Source organism: Cyprinodon tularosa, unplaced genomic scaffold (genome assembly GCF_016077235.1).
Source record: "Cyprinodon tularosa strain WSP-4 unplaced genomic scaffold, ASM1607723v1 ctg329, whole genome shotgun sequence".
NCBI lineage: Eukaryota > Metazoa > Chordata > Actinopteri > Cyprinodontiformes > Cyprinodontidae > Cyprinodon > Cyprinodon tularosa.
In genome coordinates this window covers 477,428-503,166 of record NW_024039040.1, presented here as the reverse complement: position 1 = coordinate 503,166, position 25,739 = coordinate 477,428, and the positions used below count along the sequence as shown (strand labels likewise).

Here is a 25,739-nt window from a genome sequence, read left to right as displayed (position 1 = left end):
AGATTAATAAAGTTCAATTATATGTCCACTGGAAATAGGCACTAAGCACCTCTCATTGATCTTAATACTAAACATTGATCTTAATACTAAACAAAATGCTTAAAAACATGTTATGTTTTTGGATTACTTAATCTAATGGTGAGAACCAAATGACAAAGGAAGCTTATTGATTTTAATGACTAGGTAACGTATTAGTACTAAACTATGAAAATAAAAAAAAATAAAATAAATAAATAAAAAATATATATGTATATATATATATATATAGTTCAAAGCTTTATTTAATTTTTTTACTTGATTGCTTGATGGGCTGCTCAGTGGTGAAGTGTGTAGCACTGCTGTGTTTGAGCAAGAAAGTTCCGGGTTCGATCCCTGGCCCGGGAAGATTTCTGCATGGAGTTTGCATGTTCTCCCTGTGCATCCGTGGATTCTCTCCAGGTACTCCAGCTTCCTCCCTCATTCCAAAAGCATGACTATTAGGTTAATTGGCTTCTCTAAATTCTCCTTAGGTGTGAGTGTGTGTGAATGGTTGTTTGTCCTGTTTGTCTCTGTGTTTCCGTGCAATGGACTGTAGGGGTGTAAATAGTAATCGTTTTGCATCGATCCAACAGCCGACGATCCGATGCATCGACACGTCCGCAAGATGATCGATTCATGTTTTTTTTCCCCCTCCGGTCTATTTTTATCCATTTGCTCCTGGGCGGAATTCTCCTTCCGTACTGCGGTGGCGCTAAAACTATTTTGCCCTCCTACCGCGCTTCCTGGTTATCCTGCTGCAGCAGTGTGTTGCTGTGAGCTTGACACAGACATTTTTAAATTATGCTCAATATTGAAGCGTGGTCTGTGCTACACACTGTGGGTCTAGATACGGCCGAGGCGGCGAGGAAGTGGGGGCGAGTTTAGTCCCACGACGGAAGGACATGAGGGCCAAAAAGAGCGGAGATCCAGGTGGAAAAAGGATACCAGCCTTCTTGCGCAACTCCCTCTTCTAGCGGGTCAAACTTCACGAGTTGTTTTCCGCAATTTCGGTCATAAAAACAAAACAAGCCGGCCTCCTGTCTGTGGCACTTTTTGCGGTCAGCTACAATTTGGGAGAGGTGCAGCGGAGCGTCTCTCAAGGGGGCGGGGCGTCTGGAGCCGAGGTATTGAATTGCACTGATTGCACTGATTGTGTATTTTTGCTGGGTTTTTTTTATACAACTTCTCTACTTCTGTTATTTGCTGTTGTTTCTAAAAAAAAAATGCATTACGAAATTACAGCTTTCATTGATTTATTTCAAACTTGAAACTTTGTTTAGCCTGTAAGGTGTAAAAAAAAACAAAAAAAAAACAAATTAACCGATTAATCGAATCGAATCAAATTGAATCGTGGTGTATTCTTGAGTATCGAAAATAATCGAATCGTTGGGTCAGGAAATCAATACTGAATCGAATCGCCATGATGGATGTGATTTACACACCTAATGGACTGGCGACCTGTCCGGGGTGTACTCTGTCTCTCGCCCATAGACGGCTGGAGATAGGCACCAGCATAATAAGATGGATGGATAATTGCTTGATTGGATAACTTTACATATGGAGTCTCCAGCACTGTGGTGCTAAAGTTCCATTGATGTAGGTAGCATGATGCTTTGTACTTCAAATCTGATGCTTGTATGGTTTGAATTATGCATGTTATAGCTTAAACCACTGTGATTTGCCAGCTCCTCTGGCCTTAAAGGGTTCAGCCCAACACATCTGTCCTGTCGAAATACAAAAAAATATTCTATTTAATGAAGATGAGGACAAGCTTTTGAATTACTGGAGTTTTCTACATATTTCCACAGATGTCTATGAACCCTGAACTTTGAATTATTAAAACTCTTTCTTTACAATTATTTTCAGCTTTGACATGTATTTGAGGGTGTTAATACATTTTTGCCAATTATTCTTTGTTTCAAGTTAAACTTTCTGCTATGTAAACTGCAGGAACTAGTTGCTAAGAAAGATTTCTTAGTCATGTTTTTAACAAATGAGCACTGTTTTGTTTCACAAGTTAATATCTTGTACAAAACTTAAGGCATCAAAGTAAACAGATTTTCTCTTTTTTTCCAACCTCCGGTTATTTTTATTCCTCCTCGTTTGCTGGCTGCAATTATCCTTTGGCCAGAATAGCCAAGTGTGAAATTTAATTTACAGAATCCAATATTAAGTGGTTTTTTGAGCAAGAATTAGATTGAGATTTTTCCATCGCTTTCGCTGACCTTTTCCCCGCCATGTTTTTAAATGAGAGTGGTCCTGTGAGTATTGATTTTATAATGAGCCCCTCCACAGCCGCCACACATAAGTGCCTATACTTTATGCTCTTCTCCAGGGACTTTTTTATTCCTGAAATAAACTGTAATGTTGCGTTAAAGTACAGAAGTTTCTAATCCTAATGTTTATGTAGAGATTGTTGTTTAATTGTCAGGAGAACTGCAAAATTGATAAATACTTAAGTAGAATTATGCTCTTTGGTGAAGATTTGACAGCTTTGCAACAATAAAAAACACTTTAAAGATATCAACTAAAGACATTACACAGGAACAACCCGATATCAGGCTATTCCTCACATGTTTACTCATAACTTATCAGGGAGATATCCAGCTATAAAATATGCTTGGTCTTACTTGGTTGACTTAGTCTGCTCCCAAAGCTCCTGTCGATCCTGTTCCTTCTGATGTCTTCACACAATCCCGGCAGTGAGCTGTTGTCATCGTCAGTGAAAGACCTCGATGTTCAGCTCCCATCTTAGCCGTGTAAACCTTGTCTCTTTGTCAGCACTGCTGTGTGGAGGAGTTCCCTGGGCTGGATCCTGTGTCCGTGGTGATGTGTGTGCTGTGCATGTGTGTGTCTGTGTGCAGTCTCTGGGGCTACAAGCAATTAAAGCAGACAGAAAGCGGCAGGCAGCCTGTAGGCTTTACTACTGCAGCTCCTTCATACTGACTGTCAAACACACACTCCCCTCCAGACAAACACACACACACACTTTTGCACACTAACCAGTTGACTGTATGTTAATGAGTCTTGCCCCTTGGCCCGTTTGTTGGAGGCCTAGATTCACACCTTTGCTCCCATCCACTTCAGCTTCCATCTATGTCATCAGCCCCTCAATTCCCGTGCACCCTTAACCAATCCCCATCAGTCCCCCATCACCCCGCCCCTCCACAACCCTGTCAATCAAATGGAACGGGTGTAACTGCAACACGGGATTGGGTAGTTGCCAACAAAGGAGACGCTGATTGGCAGGTGTTGACAGAGGATCGTGTACCGCATGTTGGAGTGTGGGGTGGAGAGACAGTAGATGAAGCTTGTCAGTCACAGAGTCCCTGGATTACTCCACAACGGACCTAGCAGCCTGCTACAGCAACAGTTTTAATTTCACACCACATATGATCTTGTATCTGCGATGAAAAAAAAAGAATTGTTTCTTCAAACCGATATAACAAAAGAATTACATAAAAAAGAACAAATATATGCTAATACGATTTCGAGCAAGAAACTGTTTCAATATTGCTCCTTTTATTAGTAGATATCTGAAGGTAACACAAGTATAACCATTAAAGTCAAGAAAAAAAAGGTGTTTTATTGTTTATCATACCGTTATGGTCTTGATTCTGTTAAGTTTTCTTTGAGTTTTCAGTTTCATGTTGATTCATCTTTTTCTTTGTTTTCTAGTTTTATTATTTTAATTCCTATTTTGTTGTGTTTTGGGGTTTATTTGAGTTCTTAGGCTTTTCTTTGTTGCCCTCTTGTGTTGGTTTCCTTTTCCTTAAGCCTCTGTTCACACCTGCTCCCAATCAGCTCGTTAATCCTCCCTTTGTTCAGTCAACCATAAATAGTCTCCCTGTGCAGTTCGTCAGTGCTGGTTCCTCATCTCTCCTTGTTTTTCCCTGTGCTTGTTTCTCCATTTGCCCAGTTTTACCATAACATACAACTGACTTACAGTATGGCTTAAAGTTTCCATTATTATTTACCCAGCATTTTAAATGTTCCTGTACCCAGTCTGTATGTCAACTTTAAACTTTAGGAGAAATCAATCCAATGCATCCAGTAATATGACTTATTCATTACTTACTAAATGTTAAATTCTTTGCGATCAAATGTTACACACATTAATAGCGCAATTATTATGTTATATGAACCAGCTAGAAGAAGCTGGATATGGATTAACAAAAATGTGATGTGTTTCAACGCTTCGAATATGCTTGTGAAGAAGCAGCAAAGTTTGTTCAGTTGTTTAACCCTGGCTTGAGGTTCATCCAAAGCCTCTGAGGAGACATCTAATTTACAACATAACAGCTTCCTGGATACAAAAGGTTGATATCTGGCTGTTTAGACTCAGCCTTGGAGATAATGGAAGAAGCTGCATCATTCATGAGTTAGCTTTGAGATGAGTCCTTCCTCCTTCCTACTGAAATGTGTCACTTTAGGGGGTTTGGAGTCTAATCAGGTTTGTTCTATATACTAAACCTTGTAGGTTTTTAACAAAATTCGCCCAGGGATTTCTGATCTTGGAAGACCTTGAGATGTATTTGCAGTTACCAAATAGTGTTACTGGGGAGAAAGCTGGACCCATTACCACCATGACCCATTTTTCAATAAATGGAGGTCAGCTGACGAAAGTATGGGAGCAACTAAAGCTTCTTTGGCTCATTTCCCAGCCCACTGTTTTTCTATGCTGTTCACTTAGATTTCTGCCTTATTCAACTATAAGCTAAATTTCTTAGTTTTCTAACCTCTATGGAAAAACAAAATCTAAGTTTTAATTTAAATGCAAGGATGCCAGGATCATTATTTTTATTGGGAAATTAATATTTTCATTATGGGAAAAGATTATGGTTAAAAAAAATTTTTTTTTCTTTTTTGTCATCTATATGATCATCTAATATATACATGGCTTTGACTGTTTTATATGGTTTTTGCTTCAACAAGCTTTCAGTGACTTGCAAAGCGGATGAGTCCTTGAATTCAAATACCCTTTAGAACTGCTAATAACGCTCTCTAAATTCGTAAGAAATGATCTAACTCTTGACATCACAGTTTCTTGGCACCATCACCACTATAACAGCATTAACCTGTTCAATTTATAGCCTGATGAAATCATTTAAAAGGCTGTGTAATGAGAGAACCATTTTATATTACCTAACCAACTCAATAAAAACAAGGACATTTATCAGTTTTATTACCATCACAGAGTTTCATGATGGTGACACAGTCTGCCAGAGCAGGCAATGCAGACTGACACATAAGGTAAAATCTAAAGAACAGTTAGATAACTAACTCAGAGTTAACTTAGATCATGGAAGAACAATTAGAAAAAGATGGCAACTGGTTATTGCAGATAACGTTTAACCAAAAAGATTATTTCTTTCATTGGGATAAATCAAAGGTAGGCCTTCCTTCTTATTTTGAAGCACCTTCAGAATAGGTTTTAGGAACCTCTTGAGATGTTGGTTGATTCTTTTGTGCAAAATGTATTTGTTTTCTCATGTCTTTAACTATTGAAAAGTTCCAAGGTCAATTATTTACAATTTTGGTCATTTTAGCAAGTATTAGCAAGTTAGGACACCATTGATTTCTCAGGATTTAGAAATTAGGCAGCTCTTAGTCTTTGGCCAATTTTAATGTATCCCAGGTTTGTAAGTTGTGAGACTGTATACGTAGAACCATAGCTGCTGGAAATGTGTAAATTGCATTCTCAAACCGCAACCACGACACAAATGCAGAATAAACACAATCCTATCCTTCCTAAAATTCAAGAACTCAAGAACAAAACTTTGAACGTTTAGTTCAATATTAAAGTTAAGAAGCTTCTGAACTAGACTGGTATCATTAAAACTAAACCTCTAAGTAAAAAGGTAATGATTAATAAGAAACCAATAAGGGTATTAACATTAAGACCCATTATAGCAAAAAGAGGCAAGTAAATCTAAAACTGAAATGCTAATGACTAATGCTAATAACAATGTCGCAATAAAGATAGGTGTTAGTTCGCAATGCAACATAGAAGGCAGAATAAGATCCCTCTGGACAAATGATTCTCAATGTTCTATATAGAAATGAATTAAGTTATGGATAACCTATATGGTGGGAGAAAAATATACAGATTTGAAAATAGCACACAAATAGATCGCATATAGATGTCATATCAAGACTTATGTGAAGCACAAGCTATCTAACAATATAAGTCCGTCCTGTAACCATTAGGTTCCACTAATAAAAATATCTATTTTTTATGGTCTCTGTGGCATACTGAAGCTGAACCACCATATAAAGTTAAGTTGACACCGAACGCAAATTTTACAGCTGAAACAAAGGATCAAGCCTAGCTGAGCAAGGGGAATTAGGCGAATTTAGGGAGGCTAATGGCACTATTTTGGTGAATTTGCCAAAATGTTATCATCTGTTAATTGAGCATGGCAAAATTCACAGAAGTTAAAAAATCTAGACTTTTATTTATCTCTCCCTGAGCTAGTGCGCTAATTCCTTGGAGGTCTCCTCCTATCTCCCTCTGGGGTTCCTCAATTTGAGAGGGCGATACGGCATGCAACCTGGTCCTGGTTGCCTGTGTAAATTCTCAGTCATCTGAGTCATGGCAACCACAAACACACTTAAATTGGAAGTATTCTAATTAGGAGTGAGTGGTTAAGAGGATTTCCTTCAGCTTCTAAAAATTGTCAGATTAGCTAAAAAAGTTCAGCTCAACATCAGTAACCTGGCATAAGCCAGACTGGTGTGTGTAGTTCAGTTTGAATTCCAAACAGTATCCATCTGGAAAGGCTCCTACCTCATATTTTGAACTTTAAGCCAATCAATTGATTTGTTTCGCAACTGGCAAAGTTAACTAATAAATCAAGTCTGGTTGGGAGGAACATCTTTCCCCTTAACAAAGGCTCAAATTGCATACTTTTGCTTGAAAAATTGAAGCAAAACAAAATCTAATTTGTTTTGCTTCAGCATGCCACTTCTGGTTGATGTTAAACGCATCACTGCATTTCACTGATTTGAAGCATGGTTGTATTGAGGCTAATACATCTTTTGGCAACAATATATCTTGCAAATATTCATCTTGCTTGCAAAATAACATCATTAAGCTCTAGAACAGGGGTGTCAAACTGGTTCCAGAAATGGCCATTCGGCTGCAGGTTTTCTTTCCAACCAAGTAATAGCACACCAGACTCCATTCATCTCATCAAGTCATCATGCTAAGACTGGACTCACTTGATGGGATAGCTGGAGTATGGTCCCCTATTGCTTAGTTGAAGAGAAAACCTGCAGCCAAACGGCCCTTTCTGGAACCAGTTTGAGACCCTGCTCTAGAATCTAAAAAAGCTTTAATTTAGTTTAACAAATGCTTGAGTACAGACTTGTGAGGCTTCATGGGATGAAGAAAGGATTAAACTTTCATAAACCGTTTATTGTTCCCAATTATAGCTATTAGGCCTATATGTAAAGAAAGGAAATAAAGAAGGTTACAATAAATAAATTAATGAGTAATGCAGTGGAAGGTTGGATTTTAACCTAAAAAAATAAAAAAAATGTAAAATACCCTTCCTTATTTAGCTTTAGGTTAGTGTACCGCATGCCTTGATGAACAAATAATGTCCTGCTGAGGCATCATTTCATGTTCATGCAGTCCCTAGAAGTGTCCCTGCCATAACAAAAGGTCTTCAGATGTTTTCAATGTTTGTAGGTAGGGATGCATATAAGGTCACTGGTCAAACTAATGCATTCTAGCCCATCTCAGATTATTGTAGGATCTGCCTCTGCGTCTTATAGCCTAAATGTACGTTTTTCTTTAAGTTATGGATTTTTTTTTTGTTTCATTTACCCAAAAGTAAAAACAGCACCATCCCCATTTGTTTCTGCTATGGGCTGAAATTGATAAATAGTTCAATTTTAAGTCAATTTCAATTTAGTTTATTTATATAGCGCCAATGTCATCTCAAGGCACTTTACAATTAAACCAGAGCATGCAGTCAGATTGGTTCAAGGTTTTCTATCTAAGCAAAACCAGCTGATTTCATGGACCAATAATTCGAAAGCAATCCCTCACACCAAGCATGCTTGTAGCAACAGTGGAGAGAACAACTCCCTTTAGGTTTGCTTTGTTAAATAGTCTATATATAAGTTGAGTTTGTATTGGAAGGGCACAATTTTACAATCTTACAATTCTTAAAGCAGGGAATGTTGGAGATTTTTTAAAAGTAATTTTCTCTGCGACTGCAGATATGGTAAGTTAAGACTTACAGCGGCTTGCTTAAAATAGTTCCCATGCGTACTCTTTCCTGTTCTCTTTCCTTTTTTCTCTGTGAAAAAAGAATTCCTGGAAAAGTTATTAAAAAGGCTAAAACATATGAATCACGAGAAATTGATATTATGGTCCCGTGGAACTTGTTTAACAGATTAAAACTACCTCTTTAAAAAGACAACCTTTAAACGGGTATTAAACATACTTTAAGTGAGCGCTGATTAAGTGTTGAATTTAGCTCTATGAAAAAAAAAAAAAAATAATCCAAGTTAATGAAAATAAAACCTTTTTATTCCCCAATTAAAGAAAACGAGAAGTTTAAATTAAAACCATTTTTAAAAGTAAGTAAGTAATCAAATAATTTTAGGGCTCTTTTTAACCTGTTATGCAAATGAAAATTAAGATCACTGTTTATAATTAAATACAATTTATTTGGGTTTTCTTTTATTTCTATTCAAGAAAAACAATATCCAAGTATTACTATTTGGTATGTTAGCAACAGATTTAAATCTAAATAAGTATTTTCTAAAGCAGTAAGTGACACTTCTTTGTTTTGTTTTATTGTGAAATAGAGTCAAAAAAGATATGCTGTGCTGTCCTTCAGTTTTGACTTAGCTTTTTATTTTTTACGTATTTATAACAAAAAAGATCCAATCATTGTTTTTTATCTAAAAGTCACTTTCAATTTATATTCTGTCCTACCTTCCAGACACATTAATTTTCATCCATTTAATTGTATTTTATACTGATTTGAAAAGCCTGATAGAGATAGATAATCCATCATTGTGAACATTGATCCACTTATCTAATAAAAGTCAAAGTTAATGTAGTTGAAGCGTCTGATGCAATGTTTTTGATTTGCCAGAAAGCATGTGATTTAAGAGATGTCCAACATATTAATCTCAATGAAAGCCACACAAACCTCCTGGAAAAGACGATTTCTTCTTTCTTTTTACAATCAAAATCTACTCTCATGTGACTTTTAACACTTTAATTTTACTTTAAGGTTTACAAAAAATAAGTAACATCAACATTCAAGGGAAACATTTCTGCTCAGGCCTGTACTGATGCAGAAACCAAACAATACAAAAAATAATCTGCAAGAATGACCTCCACAACATAAAGTACTGTGATTAGTGGGATGAAATGTGGGGATCAATACAGCATAAATAAAGATTCTGGTGCTTGTTTGCACACAGCTTAGAGAATGAAGTTGTAAATTTACACTATTTACACTATAAACCTGTCTGGGTTATACAGTTTCTTTACTTTTTTTCACTCTCTGTCCTCTAATTGGCTCTCAGAGGAAAGCCATTTTGAAGCACTTTTAATTACATCATAAAAAAAATTGCTGCAGCTGCAAAGTTCATTGAGTTAAGTTCGTTCAGCATTTTCCTTCTATGGAACAGCCTGGGGACTCCGACTAATTTATCCAGACAATATGTGACTTGTATTAAACATAAAGAATGACAATAAGAACAGCTTCAAATTACCTCACCAGTCTGAGATGTGTCATGTAGCTGTCCTGTGACTGGAGAAGAATAATAATATCATTTTAAAGATCAATTCATTTGAACAGTTAATTATAAAAATGCTTGAAATGAGGAGATATTAATCTTTATTCTAATTGACTAAACTCAGCATCTCGGCTCATCCTGGGCATGAAAATTATTGTTTTTATGTTTTTCATAGATTTAATAGAAAGCTTATACTAGAAAGAACTTCAGTCAGTTTATAAAACAAGATCTTGGAGCACAGGTTTAAATGAAATGTTGGTTGTCTTTAATTTTTAAAGCCTCCCCCAAATAGATGAAAACTGTTACCTAAGTTTATTGTTATAGTTTTTTTACTTGGCAGGCTTTTAGAGATGCTCATAAAAGGATCAGCAGGTTTAAGGTTGTTGCTGTGAAAAGATGATTACATAACTTTAATGTCAGAACACATGATCTATTTCCGAGCTAGCTCTTAGGTCTGTTTGGGAAGATTATCCTGTTGGAGCACCCAATGTTGTCCAGCTTCATCTCTCCAGGTTCCTGTTTGTGTTGAAGTAAAAGTGTTTCTGTGCTACTCGGTCCTCTTTATTATTTTTCTGTCTATTTAATGTAAAGCCCCAGTATCAGGAGGAGAACATTCCAGGATTAGGATTATTCATCATGAATGAAAGCTGGTACAATGTTCTTGGGTTAAATAAAACTCATCCCGTCACCTTTGCTTCCAATTACTGCCATTGTAGACAAATATATCTAACAGTTTTGTTTTTTCTGGCCCAATAAACGTTTTTTTTTTCTTTTTTCAGAAGGCATGGGACTTGGTTTTAAGGGCAGCTGTAAATTCTTTTATAGCCTAACGGCATTAATGTTGGAACAGGGGCTTTATTTTCTGCTCTGCCTTGAACTATTGTGATAGAAAAGCTGTTTCACTTTTCAGCTGGTATTGGTGTTTCAGCGGTTTCCAGTTCATGACTTGCATGAGTCTTGTAGGGTCATAACCGATATCCTTTAGTCTAAAGCGTTTACAGTCAGACTTTGGCTGAGTATTTAATAGTTTTTTTTTTTTTTTTCCAATGATTTCTTTTTTCTTTTATCCGTAGTATCTCAGAAATGACTTTAAAAGGTTTTTTAGTGCAAAACTGCTGTTGTCCTTTTTCAACATTAACTTAACTCCTTGGGCTTTTCCATTAATAATTTAATACTTGAAATAAAACAAATACCTTTTTTTTTTATTGTGACGATAGGTAACTAAGAAAAGTCATTAAGCTGTGGTGTCATCAAGGCATTCTTAAAGCTTTGAGAAACCACTTTGAAAGCTTTTTTTGTTCTAGTCTTTACATAAAGTTCTGATTGAGCCTCATTAAAAGTTGTTGTTTTCTTTAAAATTGATGGAATTTATATAGACAGTTCACTCTAAAAATAAAATGTGAAACATAAAATCTAACACCTGAAGCGGCTGAATCATTTAATGTCTAAAACTAGGATTAGATTATTCTCTAATATATGAATCCTGCTTATTAATCAACTCTAAATATTAGGTTGGAGTCTTTGGTGTGTTGGAAAGTATGTTGGGTCAGAATCCTGTAACAACTCTTTTTAATACTTAGAATAAAAGTAAGTAATATTTAAAATGTACTGTTTTATAGAGAGCAGGTCTGAATTTATCATTAAGGAGGCTTTATTTCACATTAATCCCAATTGTTCAGACTATTGATTAGAATGGATTTTGTTAAGAGATAATTTTTTTACCCAAATTAACTGTTTTATGGATCAGTAACCAGAGACGAAAAACTGAATCTGAGAAATCCAATAAGCCTGCAGAAAAAAATGTCAGAACTTTATTACTTTATTTTACTCCTATGAGTTGTAGTATTGAAGCAAAGCATTTTTAAAGTAAAATATATATGAAACAATGTGATTGGATATATATATAGGCTATAAAAAAATAAAAATAAAAAAAAACTTTTTGTAAACAAATTTCTATTTAAATAACAGAAGAGAAAATAAGAAGATACATGGAGACTTTTAAAGATTTATTTAAAAAACCAATGTGAGTTTATTATAAAGTGCAATCTTACACTATCCTAGCAAACATATACAAGTATTTGTAATAAATCTGTCAGGGCAACATTCTGCACTTATCCCAATACCCACATACTGAGGCGCTTTAATAGTCTGCCTGCGTTTATAAGTCCTTGTCCATGCCCATAGATCAGTGTCAGCGTGCGGACCTGTGAGAACGTTACTTAGATCTGATACAGACTAATGAAGGCCCTCTCACATTACCTCTGCTGTCAGTCATACAGGTACACGGTGTCGGTTAATCATCAGCATCTCCCTCATTAAGAGACACAGATTCTGACAGAGATTGGCTCTGCTTTCCTGCTTTAGTTGGTGTCCTTGCAGGTGGATGTATGTGATTTATAGTTCTGCAAAACATTTTACACAGTTATCTAACAGGCAGTATTTTATATTCACGAAAATCAGCGATAACATTTAGTTTTACAGTTTTTTTAATGAATAAAAACTTAATAAGCAGGTTCTAATCTCATCTGCAGTTATGACCTACATTTACACAAACTAACATGCTTAATATTTAAAATATCAGCTATATCTCATATTCCAAAAAAAAGGAAGTGGACAACATCTGAGAAATCTATTTTTTGTGAACACAAAAGTAATTTAACTTATCAAAAGAAAGTATTCTTTAATCAGAACAAACTTCACTGGTTAATTCAGTTAAATTCTGTTTATTTATATACTGTAGCACCAATTCACAAACACACGTCATCTGAAGACACTTTACAGAGGCAATTCAACCAGAGAGTACAGTCAGATGGGTTCAAAGTTTTCTTTCTAAGGAAAACCAGCTGTATATATCGACTCTTTGACTGGAAAGCGGTCCCTCACAGCAAGCATGCTTGTAGCGACAGTTGAGAGTAAAACTGCCTTTGAACAGGATAAAATTTGCTGCAAAACAAAGATTTTGACTTTATTTTTAAATCAGTCACATCATATCAAAAATAATTAAATATGTAAAGACTTATAGATAAAGTCAGATGAGGTAAGGCTACAGTATTCCATAGCAAGATGTACGACAATAATACAATAAACTTTATGAATAGCAAAACTTTCTTGGCCTTTGGAATTCAAGCATATTTTAAATGTTTGAAGCATGAACGCTGGGCAAACTGCATTCAGAATCACTCATACAACTTAACTCATATCAAATTAATTCATAAGGGTTGTATACATATGATGACAAACAAGAACTATAAATACAACAGGAGGAGAACCATAGGATGCAACAAAAGTTAGTCGCCTTCCCGTTTCCTTCACTTCTTTGCCTTTTGCACAATAAACATAATCTCAGCTTCAGGCACTTTTTTCAGTATCATTTATCAACCCTGACACATTTTTGGGCTCCTTCTCGTAAAGATTTTTCAAAACACCCTAAGATAAATATGCAGAATGTGATGTTATGTACTATTGTGTGGAGGTGTTGATTCTCAGCTATTAATAACATCTTAAGCACTTATTCTATATTTCCCTGAAGCATTTTTGTTTAGTTGATAAGACTTCATCCATCGATCCATCCATCGATCCATCCATCGATCCATCCATCCATCCATCCATCCATCCATCCATCCATCCATCCATCCATCCATCCATCCTCTACCACTTATTCCGTCAGGGTTGCGGTGGGTCCGGTGTCTGTCTCAGGCAGTCTATGGGCCAGTGGCAGATCGCCAATCTGTAACAGAGCATCACAGGAACACGCTATTACACATGCTAAGCTGTAAAAAAAGCCATATTTATTTGGAGAAAATACAAGCTTGTTCAAAGCAAATTTTAGCTTTCGGAATGAACTTCCTGGAAGTTTCGAAACAAATAAATTTCTGTGTACATGCGTTAAGAACTGTAGAACTGAGTAATGCGTATCATTCTTACATAGCTGATCTTGATCCTCCTTTTTTACTTTAAATTTTAATCCTCAGGTATTAAACTATTAATCATATCTAGAGTAAAAGTAACACTATACCCTTCTTGATTTACACTTTGACTCATTATCAATATGATCAGGGGAACTTAAAACTGATTTAATTCAACTCATTTTTAGAGTTAAAACGTCTATGTTATTCATCCCTACTACAAGCTTAGTGTAACATTTAGAATATATACTTTATTTAAAGTAAATCACATTGGCTATATATTGAGACATCGAGCCAACCACCATCAGGGTCACGGGTCCCAGGTGCCAATCTACAGGATCCATGGACGAAACACATGTTTGGATTTATTTTTACATAGATGAGAAGTTACCAATGAAGTTATCCAGATTGATAGATTTCTTCAATCAGCATTGATGAACCTTTATTAAAGCTAATTTCCAAGCTCTTTCCTTTGTATCCTTGGTTATGTGTTGTCATAAAACACCTTTGCCTTTCCTTTTTTTTTTGTGGATGTATATTTTTATTGGTTTTGAGCCCAAAAATGATGACAAGAATAAAGTGGGACGTCATAGTACGTCCTTCTCTTTAGGTTCTAATGCAGCACTCTATAGTGATTGGTGAGTGCCCATAAAAAAATATAAATAAAAAAGGTAAGTGTTCAGTCTTGGTATGTTATATCTTATTTTCAGTCTTTGTTACATGTTGAGTGAAATCATAGCGCTGCATTAAGAACCACATTGTCTTCAGCCAGTGTCCTTTACGTCTGTGGAGAGAGTAACAGTCAGTCATTATAGCTGGCTGGCATTACTGCTGGGAGCTCCGCAAAGGAGGCGTAAACCAAAGCCATTGTGTCAGTATTTCATTGTGGTCACGTATCCAGTAGACAGAAAATAACAGTTTGCTCAGGCGTGTGAATGAACGTATTGTATTTGCTGGAAAGAGGCTGACTGCTGAGAGATCTTCTTGTCTGGAAAAACAGTAGCGTCTCTAGAATGAGTTGGTTAGGGCAGCTTGGCAGGAGTGAGCCTTGGATTCTCTCCTGTTACCTCTGCATCTTGAATGCATTGTTTGTAACACCATAGTTCAGACTCAATAACATCATAACTGCCATGTTTAGATAGAAAACCTCTAGATGTAGGCAAACTCATAAAAGAAAAACAAATCAACAATAAAATCTTATGAGATTTGAATGTTTAACTCTCACTGGCCTTCAAGGTGAAGACTTTGTTTTTGAAATAAAGTTAAAATAAAGATACTGAGATTAAGAAGGTGAAGCTTTATGGAAGGGAACTTAAAATCTCCCCAGAAACCTGTAAATCTGGACTGTTGTTGGTTCAGCTTCCACCTGTTAAACCCAACTTTCACTAATATCCCCCTGATCGTTAAGTTCAAAAGTGCAAATAGTGATTTAAATGTAAATATGAAATAAGTATTGTTTGGAACCCTTAAAACACTAAATGTTGCCCATGTACACGTGATGTAAGGTTTGCATTATTAGAGTTAGGTTTTATTTTATTTTTTATCTAATTTTTTTTCAGCTTTTATAATTTACTCACTACATTAAAAGAGACTGTATTTGAATAAAAATCTATACTTTACACACCATACTTTCTCAAAACAGGCTTGTTATTTTAGTTACTGTAGTTACTGATAAAGATATGAAATAACAGCTGCAAAAAAACAGGAAAAATCAAGAGAATTGGTTCAGTTGGAGTTTATATGTTTAAAGAAAATACTGAGAGTGACATGGTTGAAGCAGGATAATGGATCAGATTATCAGACACAAAATGCCTCCCCATCAATTCCCCTGTTATAAGATCTCATGTTGATTCTTTCAAATTCTATTTCAAATTTTAATACTACTTGCAAATCTGACTTGCATGCACCATTAAGCTGTTCATTCAGGACCTCTGTTCAGCTCCATTTTCATTAAGCTGTCTAAAATCTTAATTTGGTGCAAAACTAGATCAAGTTAAAAAAATGTAATGTTCTCTAAAACAACACAGTGAGCAAACGAGGAAACTGAACCCATTGTGTACCAGCTACTCAGACCTCTACTGGTTTTAACCCACTAGGCATACCTAAAATGTAGATGTGCAGAATTGCATTACCACTGAAGTGTGCTAAAGTTCATTAAAAGTCTGTTTTGTATCATTTAAATCACAAACTTTATAAATACAGTGAATTACCTGTTTGTTTTTTTTTACTTTTACTAAAGGGATGAGCTACTTTTATATTTCAGTTTTTTTTACTCAGCTGTCTGTATTATTCGATAAGTAAAGAATATGAACACTTTTGACACCTCTGTTGCACATAACTGCACATCGACAGTCCTCATTAGTTGTTATTTATTGCATTAGAGCAGGTAATGATGTGTCCCTGTTCTTCCTCCTGCAGGAACTCTGTCGGCAGCGCATGTCTGTCAAACCTTCTGTCGAACGTCCTGAGCCGATGTCCACTAGGATCAACAGCGTCTCGTCTCAGTTCAGCGATGGCGGTCCGGCCATCAGCCCCTCTGGACGTGGCAGCATCTCCTCATGGAGCGAAGAGCCCTCCCACTCCAACATGGACATCTCTACTGGTCACATGATTCTGGTGAGTCTCCAGTTTAATTGCTTTGTAGTTGTTTCACTGAGTCATGATTCATATCTACACTGAAGGCGTAAGACAGTTATAGATTTTGTGTATAGAAAACATTTCATTTAAATTCAGTTTATTTATATTGCGCCAATTTACAACTCATGTCATCTCAAGGCAGATCATACAGTCAAATTGATTAAATGTTTTCTGTCTGAGGAAAACCAGTTGATTGCATCGACTCATTCACTCAAAGGCAATCTCTCAGACTTAGCATGCTTGTAGCAACAGTGGAGAGTAAAAACTCCCTTTTAACAGGAAGAAACCTCCAGCAGAACCAGGCTTTCAAATTTCAAATCCTTTATTAGACTAAGAATTCCTTACATGTTTTAAGCTTGCTGATTTGTTTTATTCTATCAATATACATTTCACATTACACTTTCAGATTTGTTGAGTATAACTTGCAAAATGTCTGATTTGTCTGATTCTGTTGAAAAATCAGCAGGGATCTTATAGTTTTTTTTTTTTTTTTTATTAGAGTTTTTTAATCATGTAGTTCCAAATTTCTGAACACATCCAGATTTTTGAATGTTCAGAACAACCTGTTATGAGAATAATCCACCACTTTATTAACAGCCATGGAGCATGAAAGACCATGCAGAGAAAAGATTTGACATTATGTTCTAAAGAAGAAGAGCTGGTTTCAATATTGTGTGTCAATTAAAATTTCTTAGCTCAAGCAAGTAGTTACTTTTCAAACTAACCATCTTTGGTGCCTTTATCCAACCAAAGAGTGATTAAAGTAAATAAGAAGAGATTATTGGAAAAATGTTTTAAGCAGGTATATTTCTAAAAAAAAAAAAAGACATGGATAGGAGAGCATAGGAAATAAACTGTTATGAATAATAGAATAAATGCCTATTAACTGAATATATAAGCTTTTTCCAAGGTTATTCCTGTAATTATATGCCCAACTTACTGAAAAGTATTTCTTCTTTGCACATGAAAACCTGTTACTGTTTCGTTGTTGTCTGTCTTTCCCTTTCAATAGGAAAAGTCCATCACATTCCCAAGCTAATGGATACAAATCACATGTTTCATATTCATTTGATTGATTAACTTCTGTTATCTTTTGTTTATAGAAAGCTTCCTTTGCTTCCTCTATCTCTTGTCGTTTCCCATGTGTCATTCCTAATAGCTCTGCTAAACCTTTTTGCCTGAATCTGATACTTCCCCATCTGGTTTTCTACATATTAGAAACATTCTCCTCACGCACAAATACACACCTCTCGTTCCTCACATCGTTCTTTGCATCTCCTTGTCTCCGTTCTTTTGTACATCTCATTACACCCACAGCGTCTATAAGCAGCCCTCTCAGCCTCGTCTATTCCCGCAGATGAAATCTCGATTGAACCTCGGTTGCATTCTGAGTGTCATCGTAATTTCGATGTAAAGCTACTCACTTCAGCAGCCCACCACCTCTTCATCCCTTCCTACTCTCTCACTCTCCACGCATTATGAACCTGCAGACAAGATGTGATAAAGCAGGCTTCTTTTCTTTTTTTTCTTGATGTGTTCAAAGATTCTAATTACCCATGAGATTGTGTACGGCTGAAATGACTCTCTTTGCCGCCTCTGCAGTGAGTTCCTCTGTTGTTCCACGCAGGCACAAAATCAAGCAAAATAAAATGCCTTTGACAAGCGCTGCAGAGCCACAACATGGTATAATGCCTGTATTTAAAGTGCCAAGGTTATATGTGCCTGAAAAATACATCTGGATTTGTGGCAAAGAGGGATGAACATGTCTAGGTACATTTTCCAATAGTGGTGATGAAGTTTTCTCCATTGAGGTTCCATGTCTTACGTGATAGGAGGATGAAATGGAGATATCCATAATTACAGTCTAAATTAATCCAGTTAGCATATGGGATTACGTCAGATTATACTAATAGTCTGAACAGCTTGTATCCAGGATGTTTTCGGTCTACAGAGATGTAAGCTGTCTTAAATGATATAATACAAAATGGATAAAGGTATAGACTATTTTTCAGTATTTTCTTTTTATCTAGGATATTTCTGATTTTTGAGTATCAACATGTCTAAAACCTCTTACATATGTTTAGAGTAACTAATACTAAATTCATTCAACTTGATATACAAAGATATATAAATAATACAATTTATGCACCACAGAGATCTGACACATCAGTTGCCACAACAGGGATCAAATCTGCATTAGGAAGTTTCTAAATCACCATCGAATTTTTCCCTGTACTGTAGCTCATATCTGACCTGTATTTCTGTCAATCCATACACAGTAAGGGATAAAGGTATGTTTTCCACTTCTCTAGTTGGTTTATGTGTTACTAATGTTTAAACCTCCCAGTATTTTGACTGGCTTAATCACCAGTTGTTATATGAAATATTAAAGAAAAAATATGTATCTATATAAATTTTTCAGCACTTTATTTCTTTGAAATACATTTATCATATGATAGAAACCGAATCCTCATCTGAGCCGATTTATATTACAAAAGAAATCATTTTAAGACTAGATTTATTTTTCAATATAAGCTGTAGGCATAAAGTGGTTCTTTAATACAGGTGAATGAACACTACCAGATATGCATTGAAATTTTCTGTTTAAATGCATCCTTTAACTTCTACGACAGTCTGAGACTAATCGGTCACACACAGCCGTAGCTGAAATCAGCACCATGGACAGTTCTGCCTAAACTATGGCGGATCTGAAGTATAAATGTGATTTATTTTTTTACAAATCTGCATGGGAAAGACATATTCACGTATGATCACAGCTTTCCCAACAGTTTCAGCTCCCTTTTGATTTAAAAAAAAAACAAATCATCAACAATTGTGTTAATTTTGATGGTATTGTCAAATATTTTATTTAACCTAAATGTCAAATTTGGTGGGTTTCAAAACTCACAGCAGAATATGTGAGGAGGAATTCTGAAAGGTTAATCCATACCATCACATGTATACTGACTATTAAGAAAAAAGAAATAAAGTTTGAAGAAAATAGTTATAATTACCATATAGTTCTCAGGAGAAGAACGGGAGTTAGCATTAAAACTGGAACTGAGGCACGTGAGGCATCAAAGAAATCTAAAAACCTCTAATAATCCATCAAATAGATCAAACAAAATTGTTAAAAATACTTTGAAGATCATAGTGAAGGGATCTAAAAGAATACCTCAATGTTCCCACTTATTTTGTTTGCTACAGAGCAAACAATGTCAGCAATGCTTAAATTCAGAGAAGTTCACTATTGGATTAAAATGTAATCAGATTTAAAAGATGTATTAGATTTTACCGTATATATATAGGCATTGGTTATCAGAATAAAATGGCTAAAACATGTTGTAAACAAAACTATTGCAGGATAATCTTCTCACACTGTTGATGAATCCTTTAAACTACAAACATGGGATAAACTGTAACTCCACCAAAAGCAGAACATCCCTCTGCTTCACAATGTTCTGCTTCAGCCTTTTAAAAAGTTGAATTGTTTTATTCAGTTGAGTGCAATGAAAAAATTCTCTGTCTGCTTTGTGATTTTTGTGTGTATTTTATCTTTCTTTTACATTAAATTATTCAATTATCCCAGAGAAATCTTCTAGTTAATTGTAAATCGTTTACCTTACAGAGAAATTTAATTCAAGGCCTTTACAGCAAAGTGGCACAGTTGGTAGCTTTATTGCCTGAAGCAAGACAGTCCTCGGATTTATACGGTACCTACATGGGTCCGCATGGGCATCCCTGTCTGTATGTTCTCTGCTTTACCAATAGAACCACAGCATAGAATTTCCCTAGACTGTTGGGAAAATGTTAACTTCCTTCTGGTCTAACTCTGATGAATAGTTTTACATGCAAACAGTAACTGTTTTTTTTTTTTTTTATCACCAGCAGCTACATAATTTAGGTACTCATAAGTGCTACCTACTATTTCACATACTTAGAATAATCATAATTTCAAACATCTGCATGTTTTAATGCAGTCTTTCCAATAGTTTTTTTTTACTGCTCTTGTGTTTCCCAATAGAAGGAAATAAGCGTACAGATGGGAGCACAATTCTGGGGTAACCAAAAAAAAATAAATCAATATAACTAGCGCTCTAAGGTTCTTCATAAATTTGATATGGGTAAGTACACATTTTGGCTATGTGTAGCTGTTAGGTTATTAGAAAACCAACACAACGTATCCATATAAAGAATAGAGAACATCTAAACCAATCAGAGGCAGGCTGAGCAATCAGCTCAGCAGCAAATGTGCAAAGCTCTATTAGTTAGATTAGTCTTAGTCCAACTACAAAATAGATAAATACATAAGATTGCCAATTCTTCAGTCCCTTAAGGTTTACAGTCTGTAGGAAGAAGGCTTCTCTTTGAAGGAAGAGTTTTTCTCTGTATGCCCTGAAAATTAAAGGAACAAATAGCACGGCCAGCTGTTATGAGATGTCTAGCAACAGTCAATCTCTCGTCTTTATTTTGAATATTGTTATGTACTTGTGTTCTCTCCTTTAGCTTTTTTCCTATTTAAAGAGAATGATGAGGACAGTTCAAGATATATACAACATATTTAGTCCTGCAGGTGATTCTGTGTAAAATAGAAAATTTTTTACTGGTATGATGATATAATAGTTTGTGTTACCTTTAATCAAAACACTGCACGTCGTAGTTGAGAGAAGAAGGAAAAGGGAGGAACCAAATTTCTTGTATTTCCTGTTACTTTTTTTAATAATGTATTTATTTTCTGATTTTCATTCATTTTTTAACCTCCTTTTCTGTCTGTCATTTTTTTTTCCTCATGTCCACGTTTTGGAACAGTGCCTGTGACTGCTTATATTTCCATCTAGCAGTCAAAAGTGTCAGTCTTACAAAAATATTCACGCTTACAGGAGACCTCATTTCGAATTCCAACCATGACGTTAACTGCAGACAGGAGCAGCAGGAGCAGAGGGTTTCCTGGCAACAAACCTGGGGCCTCAGCCGACATGTTGGAGGGGGGGAAACTCGATAGACTGAAAACACTTTGGTTTTAGGGGTGATGTCACATCAGGAGACACAATCTATTGAAGAGCAGGGAGACAGGGAAAAGCAAATATTTGATCTGATGCTAGGCCCTGTGCTCAATAGAAGCTACCACTGAGCATTTATTAAAAATCCGACTTTAGAAAAAAAATGAGGATGTGCTGCTTTACCAATCATCCCCGCTCAGATATTAATTGCCACTTGTAAACCTCTGGCACATTGTGTCATCCTCCATCCAAAGATTTTATTATGAGAAAAACCAGCTTCACCATCTTATCGAACTTAATGCTCCCATGTGACTTATTCTCAAAGGACCCTTCACTACCACCATCACCCCCACACATCCTCTTTTCTTGTGTCTTAAGAGGATTAGGCGACTCTCTATATAAAGCACTTTATCTTGTCCTTTGTTGCTGGCCAATTAAGTGTCATAGATTATGTTGCAGCGGGAGCCTCTGCCGAGATTCGCCTTGCTGGGAATGCCTTTTTACTTTTTCAGAGCTCCCCACCAGGCCGCCGGGATGTGATCTGATGGTTGGAGTAGGTCACAGGGCAGAACAGAGGAGAAAAAATGGGCTTCGGGAAATGGATGTTAAATCACTCTAATGTGGTCAGCTGAGGGGAGGGGAGAAGATTGAGTTGGAGAGACATAATAATGTAACAGGATGATGTCACCTTCTCACTAAAATGAAGGCAGCTGCTTCTGGATGCAGGCTGTTGGCAATTGATATCAGCTGATTTGATGTATTGAATTTACATTGAAAGGTGTTTGTGTGAGCTTCCACAGTGTTGAGCAAAGGTTTGACATATGCATTTAGAAACATATTCTCCAACTTCCCTATTAGAGCTGCTGTTTTTTATTCATCTTGAATAAATCTTCCCTTTTTTTCTCTAAAAATACACTAAATTTCAGTGAATATTTCCTTTTTTCAGACCACTCTCTGAAACCCAAAGAGATTGATTCCTTGAAATCCCTTCAGATCATTAACTTCTGAAATGTATGAACCATCTCTCTGGTACCAGGAACCATGCCTTGTGTCAAGTCCCTTATATTATCTTTTTTTCTTATTCTGCTGCTTAGTTCAAACCCAAACTGGTAATCTTCAACAGATTAAAGCCCAAAATGCATCAAGTTGCTAATGTGTTATTGGCTGTCATGATTTGTTTGGGTTGTGCATCTCTCATCTGGTCTCTGGCTGATAGAACACACTTCAATGCACTTCCAGCTCTATGTTCAAAGCAAAAAAAAAAAAGACTGCATTAAAATAAATCACTACTTTTTCTATTATGCAACGCACTAAATAAACTGCAGCTCAGTGAAATTCTGCTGAATATGACAAGACAAAGTATGCTATTAAATAATGCAATGGAGCATAGCTAATTAATTAACTTAATAAAGCAGCATTTAACAAAATCTACACGTATTTAACAACAAGAAAAGATTCTTAGCTCAACGTAGAATAAGTTGCCAGGCAGCAGATATGTTCAACAGTCATTCAGCTACAGAGCTGCAAAATGCCCTTTCTGTACTGTCAACAAAAAGCTAAACAAAACATGAAACTACTTCTTTCTAACCTCTTGAACACTATGTGTAGCTATAAGTAAACAAGAGTATCAGTGTTATAAATGTTCCTAGGACAAGGACAAGGATCGTTCAGCTAAGCTTTAAGTTCTGAGCTTATGGTCCAAGACATGGAGGAAGTGTGGGAAGCACCATTTTTGGTAACTGAATAAAGAAAAGGGTTTTCTTTCAATGAATGTGTGGAGGTGTTAAAAAAGGACATTTAAAACAATGATGTCAAACCTTCCTTAAAGCATTTGAAGCTTCTCACTTGGAACAAGTCACAACCAGAAGCAGATTAAGTCGCTGCACCAGTAAATTCAAGATTCAGAACATGTGTGCTGTCAGGTTTATCTTCAACTTGTTTTGTAATTTTTTCTTCTTTCCTAATCTTTAACATTTGGTTCGTGGCTCGTGCTTTACCAATGCTCCCCCTCCTGTTTCGCAGTTGCCTTCTGTTCAACAAAGAGTACATATAATAGAGAGGAATTATTATTTTATTTTTTTCATTTTGCATCTTCATTTGATCCCAGAAAATGAATCCTGAAGGCTATCCTCTTGATGCACTTGTACAGTATGTCACAAGGGCAGTCTTTCTGTATTGTATCTGCCAGTTGCACTACCAAGCAGTTGAATTGGTGTCCTCAATAAAGTGATTAAATAATTCTAAGCCATTGGACACTCTAGCAACTGAACTCATATCCTCTGCTGCATATTACAGCAACACATTCTCACTCCAAACTCATCAAACATTGACGACACATACTGATGTGAAGGGGTTACCCCTCTTATCATACATTCACACCCAGGGTAAAGGAGAGGTTGCCGGCTTTGTTTCACCTGACATGCACTTGACCTAAAACTATTTTTTTTTTTACATTTTATCCTACAAAGTTATTGTGGAAGATTTGGGAGCGTATAGTGACATCAATATTAGTGTTTCTCTGGGTTTAGGGATCAGGGTAAGGAATGGGTAAATGCTACTTTTTTCTTTTGCAGTTCATGGAAAATGTTCCCAAATTCCTGCCACAACTTGGCTCACACACTACATGTCAAATAATGAAGAGAGGACTTTGACCAAGCATCAATATTTGAGTTGAGAGTGAGACTGCATCGGTTACAGACATGCTGGTTTTTTGCAAAGGAATCCCTTAACACAACCATAGTTGGTCTATATGTGGACATACTTGTGTCCAAGTTGCACCATTCCTTTTTGGTTATTTGTTTTTGGTTAACATTTATTATCTTTCATTGTAATTCAACCAAAATAGCGATTGCCAAAGACTTACCAGCTCTAAGTAGATGGACAGAGGTTTAGGGATAGAATTCTGAGGCCTACAGTATTTCACATCTTATTTTGCCAGTTTTTCAGGGATTTCCTCAAGACCTAAAACTCACCAGATTGCACATTTAATCTGGACTATAGGATCTGCTTTAAATACTGGAGAGTTAATGCTGGAATATCCAGAACTCTCAGAGGTATAATATATGCTGAATACATGGATAAATACTCAGTAAAACAAAGAGGAAAGCATGTGTCTGGTCCTGTATCAGGTCTTATTGTGACCTACTAATACTGACCATCTAGATACTTCCAAGGCATGTCCCTTCTTTTCTCCTTGACTTTTAAAAAAAGCAAAAAACCTTTTTAAAAAGTATTGAGAACCGTGACTGCTGAAAATGACAAAGAGAAAATCTGACTTAATAGAACCTGGTGAGAGCTTTCACTTATTGCTGTTCAATCAAAAGGACATGGTTTATTAGATAATGAAAGATACCAAAAAAAGAATGTATTACATGTGCAAAGTTGCTTTCTATAGCTGGTCTGCCTTCCCTGCTGAGTAACCGCATCCCGCTGTGAATTTTTCCACCCACTTCCCCTTTTCATTCTCCGTCTCAGTCGATCCAAAATGGCTCCCACATTATGTCCCCTCCCATGTGGCCTGGCTTTCATGCTGCTCGCTACTACAGGTGCTTCTGGATGGTGCGTCAGAGCCACAATGGCCGCTCCAGTAGCAGTTTTTATTGAGCACCTTTGGCAGCTGCAGGCCTCCTCCCTCCCCTGCTGTAAGGGGATTATTCAGTGTTTGGCCGCCACATGGTGATCTCAGCACCTCCTGATTGGATTGCAATAATCCCTTTACACAGCCACTAAACCCTATTACTCTAGTATTAGAGAGAGAGAGAGAGAGAGAGAGAGAGGGTAGGGGGTAAAGGCCAGTTGGGGGTATCTAATTTTAACAGTGCATCTAATTTTGACAGTGCATGTATAGAATTGTGTCCTAATATAAATATCTGTTACTGTTTTCTTTTAAGTAAACAATACGCAGGCGTCCATTAGATTTCTATTAGATATCTTTCTGTATGTATTTCTCAAATCTCTCTGCTTCTGCTCTTTTTTGTGAGTGTTCCTTGTTCTTTACAGTTTTTTTTGTTATTTGGTCATGTTTCTCTGCATGTCCTTTGTGTGTTTCTTCTGATGGATGATATTACTGTGGCTGCTTTTACCAAGTATAATGGGACCCATGTACCACAGGAAGGAAAGGCTAATGTTACACTGTGCATGTCATCTTCCCGCTGCGCACACAGTAGCTAGAAAGACCTAAAGCCCCGGTTTACCTCCATCTTACTCAACTGCTGCTTCCTATTTTATTAACAAACTTCTTTCATTTCAGTTCAGAGCCATTTCGCCTTTTTTTGGAAGCTAATTCTGATTAAGATAAGCTACTCATTTGTAATTGTCACCATAAATCATCGGTGGAGCCATTTAAAGAACCACCCCGCCTAATTTCGGACCCTCATCTATTAAAGACGAAGGCCCGTATTTTGTATGC

The 25,739-nt window shown here is 36.3% G+C and overlaps 1 protein-coding gene across 1 annotated transcript in view; it reads left to right on the top strand.

The window, feature by feature from the left end:
* LOC119788871 (receptor-type tyrosine-protein phosphatase N2-like) overlaps positions 1 to 25,739 on the top strand; it is a 299,019-nt gene that overhangs the window by 220,429 nt on the left and 52,851 nt on the right. Inside the window, exon 14 of the mRNA XM_038293569.1 lies at positions 16,113 to 16,310. Coding sequence (XP_038149497.1) covers positions 16,113 to 16,310 — 198 coding nt within the window. The remainder of the gene's footprint in view (positions 1 to 16,112; positions 16,311 to 25,739) is intronic.